Raw genomic sequence first — 15,318 nt, forward strand, 5'->3', positions numbered from 1 at the left:
AAGTATTCTAATTTTACAGAAATACACTTACCAACAAGCCGGTAGAAAAACCAACACCTCGATCGCTGTAGCGGCAAACGAGATCCTAGGTAACTCACGCCTAGCATTGTGGGATATAAGGGGAGCCTCGAGCCGGTGGAACCAACTCTCGAGCTTTTAGAGTGGCCGAGTCGGAGCCGAGGTCGGCTCCGAACCCATCCAGCAAGAATGAAGGTGAGATAGACAACTTAACATTCAGTGTTTCCATGTCCTGAGAATGCTGACACCAGAGACTTGAAGTACCACTGAAGTTTCCTCATATGCAGTCTTGCATATGGAATAAGTAGAATGCATGAGGCCATGAATCCTAGGGCCTGCAGTATTTTTCTTGCAGATAGCTGGGTTTTGGTGGCCAGTACTTTGAAGTAATTTGTCAAATAAACCTGGTTTTCTGGCGTGAGGAATGCTATCTGGGAAGTTGTGTTAAAGCTTGCTCCCAGGAATACAATCTTTTGGCTGGGTACCAGAAGTGATTTATTTTTGTTGATGGCATACACCAGAGAAGTTAGAGTCTCTTTATAAATGTCAGGTGCTGAAGCAGCAACTTCTGACTGTCCACCTGAATCAGGCAATCCTCCAAGTATGGGTAAATTTGAATATTTCTCTGCCTGCATTATGCAATGGCTGAAGCCAGGCACTTTTGTGAACACCCTGGGCGCAGTAGATAAGCCAAAGCAGAGAATGGATAGTGCATAAAGCCTGCCCTGAAATGTAGATATTTCCTGCAAGATTCCCTTATGGGGATGTGCAGATAAGCTTCTTTTAAGTCTAGGGTGACCAGCCAGAAGTCCTTGGCTAGCATAGGAAGCAGCTGTTGAAGTGTAAGCATTTTGAATTTTGGTGCCACCAGGAAGGTGTTGCGAATGGACAGATCCAGGACAGGGCGCCAAGAGTTCTCTTTTCTGGGCACCAGGAACAGTCTGGAGTAGAAACTCTGTCCCCTTTGCTCTATTGGAACAGGCTGAATAGCCCTGATACTAAGAGAAAGTACTTGCTTTTGAGCCTCTGCCCACTGGTTTGGAGGAAGGTCTGCCAACCCGCTTGAGGTTGGCAGTGAGTGGAAGTAGAAATCTGTATCCCTAGGATACAATGTTAGGACCCATCGGTCCTGGGTAATATACTTCCAGTTTTTTGCATGCAGGGCGAGTTTTCCTCCTAGGGGTGCAAGTACTTTGGCATGGCTGGGAAGAATGATAGACAAGTCATTGTGAACTTTTTCCATAAGGGGGTGGCCTACCACTCCCTGTTTTTGAGGTGGGAGAACTCCATTATTTAGATCTCTGCATACCCTGAGACTGTAGTCTTTGTGGTCTGTTGCCCCTGGGTTTGGACAGATAAGGTCTGGGATAGAATGGAAAGGATCATTTTTTAGAAGGCCAATGCCTACTGACTCTTGGTGGCTGTACCTGTAAGAAATCTTTAACAGTTTACACAGATTTAGCTTTTTCCTCCATCTTTTTAAGAACTTCTTCTGCTTTTGGGTCAAACAAAATTTCTTGGTTTAATGGAGCATCTAGTAATTTTGCTTTGACATGCTGTGGCAAGATTTGTTCCTTCAGCCAAGTATGCCTTCTCAGTACAGACCCAGTGACAGAAGCCCTGCAAGATGCTTCTAAGGCATCAAAACCACACTGCAAAGTGTGTTGATTTGCAGAATGTATTAACTCTTGTAAATCTTTATTTTCTGCACAATCAGGAATCAACATGTTTAATTAGTTCCATAATATGCTGCTGGTACTTCAACATGTGAAACTGGCAATTTAAAGCCCTGATGGCAAGAGTTGCAGAGGTATATACCTTCTTACCCAATCTATCTAAAGCCCTAGAATCCCTGTCCGAAGGAGTAGGGTTTTTGGCTGTAGTAGCCTTAATACTTTTAGGTTCCTGGGAAACTGTCTCTGGATCCGCAGTGGGAATTTTAAAGAGAAATTTGTGAGAGTCAGGTACTGTGTAGTACTGGTCAAGTTTTCTAGGAGCTGGTGGTAAAGTATCAGGGGTAAGACTGGATTCCATGAAGACATCATCTACAATATCCAAGACAGGGGTTATAGCTAGAGGCCTGTGCTGAGGCAAGTCAAAAAATTCTCAGAGACTTTTTGGACTGTGGGTAGTCCTGGCATTCCCAACAGAAATGCCCTCTTAAGGTATGCAAGGTCTCACCGAAAGAAAAGTCCTCTGGAGGGGAGGCAGAGGGAATGGAATCATCTGCATCTGAATCCTCATAGGTAGATAAGGGTATGTCCTTGTAACCAGAGGGATCAGACTCATCGGACTCATGAGCTGAAGAATCAGAAGGAAAATCAATTCTTGGTCTTTTAGAGGGGGAAGGCTGGCTTTACCTAATTAAAGTAAATCAGGTCTTTAGCCATTCTAAGCATTTGTTTCTGTGGCATGGGAGCTTGAGGATGTGCCCTTAGGTCATCAGTTTTCTAGGTGTAGTGTGAACTCTGGGCCTGAAAAACTTGGTAGTTTTAATCAGAAACTAAGTAGTCTGTTTAATATGAACATTGGAAGGTCTGAATACACCCTCAGAAGCTGGTACCTGCATAGTGGCTCCAGACCCATCCAAGGTAAAGACCTCCACAGGTTCCATAGTCGAAGAAGCATCTCGCGGCAAACCGGCTTCCGAATGCGTCTCAGTAGAGGCCTGCAAATCTGTAGAAGTGGTTATCGGGGGCTGCAAAGGTGCCTCACTGAGTACCGGCGGACTGTCGAATAGCTTAATGGAAGCGTCGTCGGCAGTTTTGGACCTATGCGGTCTGTCTCAGTCTTTATCCTTACGTTTTTGGAAGATTGGTAGTCGGATGGCTTATCAAAGCTATTTCGGAATACGGAGAACAAGAGCGAAAGAATTTAGCGACAAAAATAGCCCGACGACGAATAGTTAGGGTGTTAAGGCACAAAACCGACAGCGAGGAACGTCTTGGTCTGTGCCTAAGCAGGTGACAGTAAGAATGAAAATCTGAGATATTGGCTCTGAGATATTGGCTTTCCACAGGCAAGACAATTGCTAACTTTTTCTGACATTGGTTAGAGCAAGAAAAAAGGATCCCCAATGGGGTACTTAGCTTTAGAAGACTTCAGGTTTGAAACTCAAAACAAAAATTTCAGGTAGCAGCCTGGCACTTGTGAACTGCTTTGGGCTCCCACACGGCAAGAAAAGCTGATGTAATGGCATCGGTTGCATGTTTTATACCCCTGATGACCTGATGTCATGGAAGAGGCGACAGCATCTGACACAGAAATCCCAAGACTCTGGTACTCGGGCTGACTGAGGGCTACCTGCAGGCAGATAAACCCAAGTGTGATGACTGCAACAGTGAAACACGAAGAACATCTGCTCTTCAACCAAACTGCTTTCTGAAGAAACTTTGGAATTGGTGGAAATGCATAAATGAGACTGGAGGGCCAATCAAGAACAACAGCATCTCTCCGCAACAGAACAACAGCATCTCTCCGCAACTCCCTTGGTGGAGGGATCAGGGCAAAGAGCCTGTTACACTTGAAGGGAGAAATGAGAAGATCGCAGCGTGGCTGCCCAACTGACAGAACATTTTTTCCACCACTTGACAATGAGACACCACTTATGGAGGCATCAGAATGGGCCTGTTTAACTTGGCAGCAATCACACTGGATGTGTGTTGCTATTAGAAAGCAATTGGGAGAGTTTAAATACTTGGGATCAACAGTTCAGAGTAATGGTGAGTGTGGAAGAGAGAGTGTGGAAGAGAGGTGAAGAAGAGAGTACAGGCATGGTGGAGTGGGGAGAAGAGTGTCAGGAGTGATTTGTGACAGACGAGTACCAGTAAGAGTGAAAGGGAATGTCTACAAGAGGGTAGTGAGACCAGCCATGTTAGATGGGTTAGAGACAGTGGCACTGACAAAAAGGTAGGAGTCAGAGCTGGATGTGGCAGTGTTAAAGATGTTAAGATTTGCAGTGGGTGTGACGAGGGTAGACAGGATTAGGAATAAGTATATTAGAGGGTCAGCCAGGTTGGACAGTTTGGAGACCAAGCTAGAGGCGCAATATTGCATTGGTTTGGACATGTGCTGAGGAGGGATGCTGGGTATATTTGGAAAAGGATGCTAAGGTTGAAGCTGCCAGGTAAGACGAAAAGAGGAAGACCCAAAATAAGGTTTATAGATGTGGTGAGAGAGTGGACATGCAGGTGGTTGGTGTAGCAGAGCAAGATGCAGAGGACAGGAAGAAATGGAAACAGATGACCTCTGTGGCGACCCCTAATGGGAACAGCAGAAAGAAAAAGAAAAAAACTCTGCAGTGAGAGTGGAATCTTCCGTTAATTCTCTCATGGGTAGAGGGGGGAACTCCCATCTCCACAGGACTCCTGGAAAGGAACCGCATCTTTTTACCACTTCATTGGTTCCTAGAGAAGGGCCTTTGAAGGGCCCTTCCTGTTAGCATCTGGACAGCGTGTCATTAACCGTGGTGTCAAAGAGATTATCCATCAAAGGGTGCACTGACAAATGAAGACTTGGATGGTTTTGCAAAGCCACACAAGCATGCCCAGACATGTCTCCTAATGGCTAGCCTACTGCCCATGTGGTACCTTCCACATCATGGGAGAGCAACTTCATGGACAGATTAGAGATTGATTGGAGGGTGGCCAGCTGTGATGAAATTCTGTCCCCATCCTCAGAGGACGTGGACCCTGAAAGAGATTTGGTAAGCTCCTTGATCAAATCCCTTTGTAGTCTTGTAAAATTTGCCAAATAATTCAGCAACTTTCATTCTTAGGTCGCTGAAGTATAAAATCACACTTCCCAAATCTGTCCAGTGCCCTGGATTCCCTTGTTAGTGGGGATGGACAGAGGAACTCTGTTCTGCTAGTTTACTTCTTGTAGCTGCAGCAACAATCATGGTATTAACAGGGACTCCCTTACTCTAATGCGCAGAGTCTTTTGGAGGGGCAAGAATCTTATCTGGTCTCAACCATCTCCGGCTCCTTCCTCACCCACTTAGAGGCCAGCTCTACAAGCTGGTTGGCTGGGGGATTCACCCAGGAGATAGATGGGCCAGACTCAAAAGCCTCCATAAACAGATTCCTCTAGGGGGATGGGGTTTCAGAAGACCAACCACCTCTGTTCGAGAAGCTCAAGGAGGTCTCCAAAGGAGACATCATCAGGTGTTGATCTTGGGGACCCCTCCCTCTCATCAAAACTCAGTGTCCTCAGGTGAGAGATTCTTGCATCGAGTAAGTGCCGCCTCCTGCACATTCTCATAAGAGGGACTTCCTCAGTGAGATGTTCCAGGAAGTATCGGAAGAGATAATGCCCTGGTGGGCTAGCTGAAGGTTTTCTCAGGTTGACTATCCCAGTGGAAGAGAACTGAGGCTCAGGACACAGAAAAGAATGAAGTAAAGTTTTCCAATCCAATAGGGGCAGGGATGTTTGTTCTTTAAGCATAACGAAGATTCTCACCACCACATTGAACATAGGGCACTAGGAGACACAGAAATTGATGGATCCAAAACTAAATTCTCTGGCTGTTGGCCCCTACAGCCCAATTACCACTTCACCTGAAGAAAGAGATGGCCCCAAGCTATCTAGCACTCAGGCTCTTGAGGGAAGATAAGGCTCCGAATGCTTTGGAGTCTACTCCAAGGCCCCAGACCCACCACCTCAGAGATGCTTTGTGATGGTTGACTCAGAGAAATTGGAGTCAAAGAAACAAACTTCAGATCCAAAGAAGACACCCTTAAGAATTTTGAATCAGACTATTCCACAATAGAATAGATCAGAAAAGGAGAAATCAAAGGGGAGGTGGTTCATGGTCAACTCTAAAGCCCAGAGGAGGTGGAAGCCCAAAGGACTCCCCATTTGTACCTGCATCCTGAGGAGCTTTGTCATCATCCTGTCTACATCTGCTTAGTAAAGGCTTCTGGAGGACCAAAGAGAGGAGGTAGTGGAAGGTGGTACAGAATGCCTTCTGGACGATTCCAAGAAATGAAGAGAAAAGCCTGGATGGAATAGGCTCTGTCGGAAATGGAGGAATACGGATCTGAGAAGATCTTGACGTCTGAGAAGTTGGATCTGGTAGTGACAGATCAGACTGCAAGACCTTAGCAGGTGGCTCTGTGGAAGGAGGCAAGGTAGAAGTTGAAGGATGGTCAGGAGATTTTTACAAGTCTCTCTGTCCCAAGAATGAGGGTCCCCTTTTGGTTTATCCAGTTTCTAAGGGGGTCTGAGCCTCAGCAACCGATGAAGACAACATTGAAGGCAAGAGACCCCTTTAGTTTATTTTTGTGATCAATAAGGGTGAAGAATTAAAGCTGGCACAGATATCACAGTCAATATCCAAGTGAGATGGGCTCAAACACATTTATTTATTGATTGATATTTGTTGACCATGAAAGTCCACTGGGTCAAATAACCCATTTTCAGTGGAGGCCCAGGGAGAAAAACTCCACATAATATTTAGTGTTTTAGCAAGACAGTAAACACTTGCAGTTTTAACAAAATAATACAGATGTTACATTTGTTTTGTTATATTTGTTTTAGGAAACAGACATTTGAAGGTTACATTTGTTACAGGAAACATTTTTTGAGTCAATAGAACTCTTACAGCATAATATAATATGACATAGTAAAGTTAGTATACATAAGGTTATCTATGTACAAGATAAATTTGGCTGTTTTGAGTTTTTTTGGAATTTGCCATGTGGGTATCTTATTTTTGTTTAGTGGGAAGAAAGCAACTCTAGGGTGGTTTATTGGTTTTGCAGGAGCAATGAGGGTTATTCAGATAAAAACTTTAAATTAGCATCGAAAAGCTACTGAGACACAACTTGAGAGGGTAGGGATTCCAAAATTTGGCTACACAATGGGAGTATATAGTTTGTCCAGCTCTTTTGTTTGGTTTGGTCACATTTAAAAAGCATTTTGTTGGAAATCTGAGGGTTCATGTTGGGGTGTATGTGTGAAGAATGGAGCAGAGTACAGGGAAGGAGTTGGCTTGGAAAATAAGCTTACGTGCAAGAGTTAGCTGGGTCTAGGCAAGGTAGTCAGAAAATTCAAGCCAATTTAATTCCGAGATGGCACATTCTCTGTGGACATCAGAATTTGGGACCTTATACCCACAAAAAATATAGACATATTGCTAGTAGAAAAAAAAGACTACTAAATACAGTAGAAACAAAGTGCCACCAAAGAATCTCATTACCTAGAACACTAAATATATATTTTATTTTTATTTTTTGAAAAAAAAAAAAAAAAAAAAAAATAGAAGGGGTAAGGGAAGCAAGAGATGGTAGAAAAAGAGTACTTGAGTAGTACAGAAGTATCTGGAAAAAGATTACCTAAAACTTGCTTATGCACTTGTGCAACCAGCTTACTGTATTTTTTTTTTTTATTTTTAATATTTTTTCCCCTAACATATTTGTTTTTCCATTGAATTGGACAGGTTATAAGTTACATTAAAAGGTGGGAAAAATTTTGAAATTATTTATTGTGGTCTCATTTTTTTATATCACAAAAAACTGGCATTTTAACAGGGGTGTGTAAACATTTTATATCCACTGTACATTATGTTTACAATTATAAGGCATATTATCTACTCTAATTCTACACCTAAAATTCCCCACAGAAAATTCCCCACAGAATAAAAAAATAAAAAACTACAATATGGCCCTCTTCCTAACTAAAATTAAGTCACAAACTTGCAAGAAGCAAACAATTCAATATACATAAATTATAATATGCAGTCCCATTAATCCCTTTAAAGTTCCTCACAAAACATTCTTCTGCAAATAACTGGCACCTTTGTCACTGATCCAGTTTTGAGGGAACATCAATGTTGAACTTTAAACAATCAAACGTTGTAGACAAGCACGACAAACACTTCCAAAATCCAGAATAAAGAATGCCACTTTCTGTTGCACGCCTTCCTAGCAATACAACGGAAAGTAGCGTTCTTTATTCTGGATTTTGGAAGTGTTTGTTGAACTTTAAACGATGTTAAATGCTTAAATATCACTGGTCAGTCTTTTAGTCTTGCTTTTTTCTAAAATTTCACATCTCTCAATTTTTGTCCATTTTAAGCAAATAAGAGAGAGACCATCCCCCAAGAACCTACAACTCTGAATCACAAACTCTCAAATTCCCTCCTTTCATACGATTCACTACTGCATGAGCATTCTCAAAACCTGCTACAACAATATGAACAAGCTCCCTTATACCATTAGAATGGTTTTCTTATTCTCATTCTTCAAATCTCTCCAAAATGACTACATCATGGACCTTATCAAATGTCACAATTTAACTAGTATCAAAACAAGTACTATCCTAAACACATTTGTAATATCCAGTTAGCAAATAGAACTATACAGCCAACCCATTTGCTCTCAGGATTCTTTTATACAACACTAATCAGGCCTCAGAATTAGCTATGCAATATTTCATTTTGGTTACTATACCTGCTAAGAGCAATACCCATCTGTGGCTAACTATTATTTTATAGCGTTTAACAGTGAATCAACATTTCCATAATGATTTAATAATAAACTACAGTAATAGGTCTTCTGATTTTTAAGTTATATGGATTGTTGCTTTACATACTGGCATAAAAATTGTGGCATCAGCTTGGATCATTGATAAGGTTCCTCGGACCAGTGCACCAAAGCTACATGAAATAAATAAATGACTAGGAAGCTAAGGACCTAGTGTGATTCCATGCTATAAAACAGCACAATTGATTGGTAAAGAAAGAGGAATACCCACAAGCCATGGTGTGGAAGCAACACTAAACAAGTGTCCTGAAGCAGGTAAACAAATGGGAAAGCGGGTCATGAATTGTGTTGGTCATCAGAAGCTCAATGAATGGTAAAGGAGGGGAGAGAGCAACAGAAAAAAAAAAACAGGACACTCATTAAACAAAAATACCCTGCTCATGTACATTAACAGATCACAAAGTTATAGCAATTATTTTGTTCTACACCTCACAGTTTAAGTAATTTCAGAATGTATTTTTGACCTGGCAGTGATGTTATGATTTTTACATCTAAACATTCACAAGATTTGTCAGTCTGTCACTTGCGTTATCTTCTAGACTTTACAAGTCTATTTAAGCAGTCAGAAAATAAGTCGTCAAAGAATTTACTGTACCACTAGAGTATGGCATCCAGAATAAGCCTATCAAAATGCCATTTCTACAAGAAATATCAAAGTGACATGGCACGTTGAATCACAGAGGGGAGGAGATGGAAAAGATGTGGCAAATATTTGATCACAATCCATCCTGAGCAGTAAAGAGAATATGCTCCTTTCTAAATTCTCTTTATTGTTCAAGAGAACCAAGCATAATTTAGGACCTCCACCCTCACTGGAGGTACCTTTAGTGGTCTAGAATCAAGACTGAAATCCAAGTGTTCTGCACCACTTGCTGAAACTAAACAAGTGGTTATTCTGGCTCAACAACTTAGGGAAAAAAATGTAACTATTTTTATTACCAAAATTTTTTTAGTTTCTGGATCAGCAATCACTCCACTCTGCTTCAAATCACAGTCACCAATACTTCGCGTCATAGCAAGTCTACCATTCACGTGGGGCTGTCCCAGGCTGTTCCAGGCTACAAAACCTCCGCTTTTCTTCACTCTGTAATGGATAAAAGGCATAATTATGAAACATTGTATAACTCAGTATGCTAAACTGAAAGAAAATTATAGCAAATGAAAGCATGGACAAGCAACATTTCATTACTGTCCTAGCTCCTAAGGTTTACTGTTAAAATCTGCTATGAAGAAAGCAGAATCCAATGCAGCACGTCATGATGTATGCAGAAACTAGAAACTCTGTCACCAGAGAGAGAAAGACAAAGAAAGAAAGAGGATTAGTGGAACAAGAAAAAAATTTCACAAATCACTGAGGAGGGGAAAAAAAAAAAAACACTGACAAGAAGCCAAGGAGAACTAAAAGTTCCCAGTCAAGAACTTCTGTCACAGAGAGCAAAGCTCTATGGGAAAATTCTAAGTCACTGAGATATCAAAACCATAACTCTCAAGTGTACCTCATTACAAGGAACGTACCTCATTTGGGGTCTTAAAAAGTTCATGTTCCTCGAAGTTCCTCAAAGTTCCACATTAAGTGAAATCCATGGTAAATAGAAATTAATCATATTAATTCATTAAAGGATCCTCTTTATAAGTAAAACCAGCATATTTTAACCATCCTATGACCTTCCTAGTTAAAGGTGTTAGTAAGCCATTAGTGCATGTTCCACATTTTGCCCATTTATTCCACATTATGAAGGTGAGTGTTCCTCATTTGGGTGATGGAAGGTTGAGAGCTATGATCAAAACACTGACAGTTAGGGAAGGGCCAAGAAAGTCTGAATGCCTCATGTTTAACATGGTAACTATACTGTTCTGCATTATTTAATGCTTTAGTGTGCAGCAGGTCAAAAAGCTGTGTATTCGACCAGTGGTAAAGGATTAACATGTTCGTTTCTTTCGGCTTTTTCCCGGTTAGGGGTTGCCACAGCGGAACTCCGGTCCGCTAATGATTGGTAGTGGATTTTTACATACCAGGTTACCAGCCCTGATGCACAACCTTCAACGAAGGCATGCCCCATTCACGTATGCCTCCACACAGAAGACGCTCTAGCTGAGAATCGAACGGGACAACGTCTTGCTATGAGGCGACAACGCTACTGCAGCACCACCACATACTAAGCCAAATTCCTGCCTTATTCAAGATGTGCATTGGGAAGAACAGGATCTGCCTATGCAATACAATGGTGAAGCCAAAAGTTAATTATCTATTGCAGTCTCCAGGATTTCTTTGTGGTTTGAGGAAGTTCATTATGCAGACTCCGACACTGTGCTCCAAATCAAAACTTACCACCACTAGCCAAAGCAATAAAGCAATCTATAATCAGCAGCAGCAGAGACAGACTAAAAATGGGGAAAAATGTATGTGTGTATGTAATCTATGGAAGATTATCATGCAGGTTGTTGATATCTTGGCAATTATGATTTACCAAATGTTCTGCTTGGCAAACTGTGTTGTAGTCAACTTGGGTTTGCTGAAAAACAGTTTAGAAAAGGATTCACTGCAGTTGTATTTGTGTAACAATGAAGTTAGCATATGCAAATAAGGGAGTGTGACTGTCGAGGGAGGGAGGTATGTTGGCATAGCACGAGTGAGTCACAGCAAAAATTGGGGGGAGTGACAGCCAAATACTTTTTTGTATGCTGCCTAATAAATCAGTCTTGTATTCAATGCGACAAACAAATCATTTAATAATGCCAAAACAAATAACAGTTTCGTTAACCCCTACTGCTAAGGTCACTTCAAGTTTTAACCTGGAGCTCTTGGTAGCCAAAACAAAAGTAATTTGCTACAGTAGTCATGGTAGCTAAAATATCATACATTAAACTGAAATTTATGCATTTGTAAGGCATAGTGGAGATATTTTTAAAACATGTATTCCTACTGAACAGTCACAGAAAATCTTTGTAAAAAGGAGTACATCTGGATAATAACATACCCTGATGAATGTACATCAAGATGAACAGAAAAAGCAGCAAAACACTGAACATAACTAAATTTAGAGAAATATTCTCTCTATGTAAATCAAGTAATACACTTTAAGGTAGTTAACCAGGACAAACACAGAACAGTAATTAGCAAGGACAAATGTTAACTTTTAAATAACAATCAGACAGTGTTATACATAAAACAGAAATACAATAGTACTCCATGAAATGCAATAGTTCCAACCAATGAAATTACATCAGAATAGTCAAAAAGGCTTCCTTGACTTTCAATACCTAGAGGAAGCTACAAGATTTCTTCCATGTATACTGGACAGGGTGTTGGCAGAACTGTTACACTGAATGCTCCTTGAAGGTATGAAAGTTACATGTTTACCGTTATGCTAGATCTGTGATGACAGGTTCATATCCTTCATTTGTAGGATTAAGAATGAGCGTGTATTCAGCCCAATTCTAGGAGAGAAAAAAAAACGTTCCCAGGCTACTTTAGCCCCTACTGCACACCAATAATGCATAGTGTCCAAGGACCAAATCAACAGATGTCTTAAGTCAGGAAAGGCAGAGAGCAAAAGAAAAGTGGAAAGCAGAAAGCAGAAAATGGAAACCAATATACAAGTGTTGTCTAGGCCCAAAGACTGAGGGAGAAAAGCAGGAAGGAAATGATGAAGTTTATGAAACTGCCAACACCCATCTACCTTTTACATTAAGAATGTACCTTTCATATCTGACACAGGAAGTTTTATATCCTCCACCTGTAGGGACGGAGTCCTAAACTAAATGCTGAATGTGGAATTCCTGAGAAGAGCCCAGAAAAGGATGGACTCCTATATAAAATTAAAGGCACAGAAGGCATCTGCTTAACAAATGTGGTCATAACATCCACAAAGTCACAGACATTTAATGAAAACTGACAATTAAATGTCATAAGAGCTCAGGATATTGCAATGTTCTGTCTTAAATCTATAAAATGACTGCCAAGCTTCAGGAAAAGTATTGGTGCTGTGGGAGGCTGATGCTACATAACCAGCTGCTACCCAACAGTTTACAGAGCTTGGGATATATTTGCACATGTATAAAGGCATGAATATTACATGTAAAAACCTGCAAGTTATGTTGTGTTCATGGATGTAGCCTGTACACTGTTACTATACAATACTATTGCCATTTGCTACATAAAGCTTGTAGAGTAGATTGTTGTCATATGGAGGTTTTCTCCCCAGGTCTCTGCTAAAAGGGATTCTCATGCCCATTCAGACAATCCTGGTTAACAAATGCATGTTATAGCCCCCCCCCGAAAATTGCGATAAACTGACAACAGATGAGGGTACTATAAAACTGACATCATTAGGAATTAAATGTAATAGGCAAAGCACCTGGAATTGACAGAGATGCTGTAACAAACTGTTACTAGTAAGAATCTAGAGTATGGACTGAAAGGAAAATGGAAACTCAAAAGGTTCTGAATGTCAACAGAGATCAGCTAGAAGGCTGTGAGGGTATAGTTTGGTACCGGCACATACACCACAGCCACATACTACATTGAAAATTGAAGAGTTATTGACTGGGTATTATAGTACATTTTGAGTTAAGATGCACACCTCAGTCATACAACATTGAGTAAATCAGAAAACAGAAGCTAAAGTCTGACTTCCTAATAAAATTAATGACTTGTAATCTTCAAAGGGAAAGGGTCTTCCAAAAAAACAAATAGAGAAGGTGACCAACAACATGGCTATGGTATGAAGAACACTGTAAACTTGGGTTAAAGATGAGATATGTCTGCAGTCCAATAAAAAACACAACAGCTGACAAAAATGCCAGTCAGAAGAGGAGATCTTCATGCAAAGACCTGCATGTGATCTCTGAAGCTACTATAAGCATACATGCAAAAACAAATACACCCAGCAGCTGAGGAGATGAGAGTGAACTTTTAAGGGGGAAGACCAACTGTAGTAAAAAAAGCCATAATACACAAAACCTTGGAAGACATGTTATTAACAAAAGAGCTTCACAACAGGAAGCTAAACCACTGGTTTGGCTGAAGTTTGCTCTTACCAGAAAATAAGACAAGATTACAATCTCTGAGCAACTGTTTAGAATAGGAAACAGACTGCAGAGTGACTGCAACAGATGGGTATGATGCAGGGATTATGTAAAGTCTGTGCATACTGTCCTTTTAGACCTATCCCAAAGGACAACAGGAGGAAAGTCCACAAGGGACATACTTGTCCACACGAATGATCAAGGGATTAGGATGGTGGAAATTCCACATTATTCGGAGAAGACATCAATCCACGATAAGTAAAGCCTACCTCTCTGAGGTTTCACGAACAAGGCGGCAAATTAGAAGCCCATGGCAGATTCAGTATACAGGGATACAAGAGCTTGTCTGTCTTCTGAAGAACAAGTTGTGCTGTCCAATGGCATGAAAAATGAGAGTAATGAGGAAGGGACAGTGAAGTAACTATTAGATGAAAGTGTGGTTCCTTCCAAGTTTGCAAAATTCTCCCCCCACTTTTTTTTTTTTTTAAACAGAGGTCTAACAGAGATAAAAGTGAGATCGCTGAGTAACACTGCATGACAACACACACACACACACACATATACACAAAAAAAAAGGATTGCACACAGACCTGCGAGGAGCAGAGCAGCACAAAACAATTAGAAACAATTCTGTAAACAACCAAGAGGGAAATGTCTCATCTAATGCAGCCTGTGAGCCAAGACCACCAGACTGGCTGTGAAAACAAAAGCTTCTTGCTGATGGTATAGAAGTGACAGATGGGCTCTGATAAACGCAGAAACTGGAACAAACCTGAGTGAGTAGACTCTTGGTCAGGAGTAAGAAAATGGGCCCATGGAGCCAGTATCCAAGATGGACATCAACCCCTAGATGCTGGCAGGGAGCAAGTACAGTGGTTCAGAAGAGCTTACATTAGACCGCTAAATAAGAGTAAAAGGCCCTTAGTAGTCCCTAAAGGCCATGGTGCTGGGCCCCTGAAATAGGTCCTAGCAAGCGGGAAGAGTCTCAAGAAACAGCATTAGATGAAGTTCCCATGTTAAGGAAAAACATCAAGGAAGAAAAGCCAACAAATGACAGTGTACAAGTTCCCCAAACTAGGCCCTAGCAAGAGGGAAAAGCTCAGAAAAGTCTTGCACAAAACCTCTAAAGGCTCAGAAGGAACTTCTGCAGAAGACGCTGTGGCAGCCAAAACCATAACTGCCCTGGCATCAGACCACTAAAGAAGATACAAGCAAGGTCAAAAGGGCTTTAAATAATATCCAAAGACAATAACCTGACTCCCCAAATAAAGTCTTTGTGAGGAAGAAGTACTGTACAAGACTCCAGAAAAAGGGGTTAAGCCAAAACTACCACCACCTACAGTGACATCCATAATAGATTCAAGACCAGCATAAACACCAAAGCCCAAACAGGGATGGGTGAGAGGGCCTGCAGTATCCAGTCTTCAAGTCTAGGATAGAAGTAAGGCAACATCAAAATTTTACCAGAACACACCAACACCTGTTTATAATGTTGCTAGTATGATTTATTGAAGCAGTTTAGCAGATTATTCCCTCAGTGTATTACACTTCTGCAACAACTAAATAGATTAATGCTTGAAACCCTACAATAAATGAAGGGCCAGAAGGAAGACCCATGTGATGCTACAAGGCAAAAGTATATTATGGTGGACAACTCAAGAGGAAGAGGTACCAGAGTTTTGTGCCACTGCTAAACCACAGCAACGGAAGAATATTGAGTGATGTC

General features: G+C 41.1%; 1 protein-coding gene across 1 annotated transcript in view; it reads right to left on the reverse strand.

Annotated features, from left to right (window-relative positions):
* The window catches only part of PPM1K (protein phosphatase, Mg2+/Mn2+ dependent 1K), a 334,062-nt gene that overhangs the window by 207,350 nt on the left and 111,394 nt on the right, over positions 1–15,318 (reverse strand). The window contains exon 5 of the mRNA XM_044061323.1: positions 9,504–9,648. Coding sequence (XP_043917258.1) covers positions 9,504–9,648 — 145 coding nt within the window. The remainder of the gene's footprint in view (positions 1–9,503; positions 9,649–15,318) is intronic.

The sequence above is a fragment of the Protopterus annectens genome, chromosome 2.part0, assembly GCF_019279795.1.
Source record: "Protopterus annectens isolate FY-2018-M chromosome 2.part0, PAN1.0, whole genome shotgun sequence".
In the NCBI taxonomy this organism is placed as follows: Eukaryota; Metazoa; Chordata; order Ceratodontiformes; family Protopteridae; genus Protopterus; species Protopterus annectens.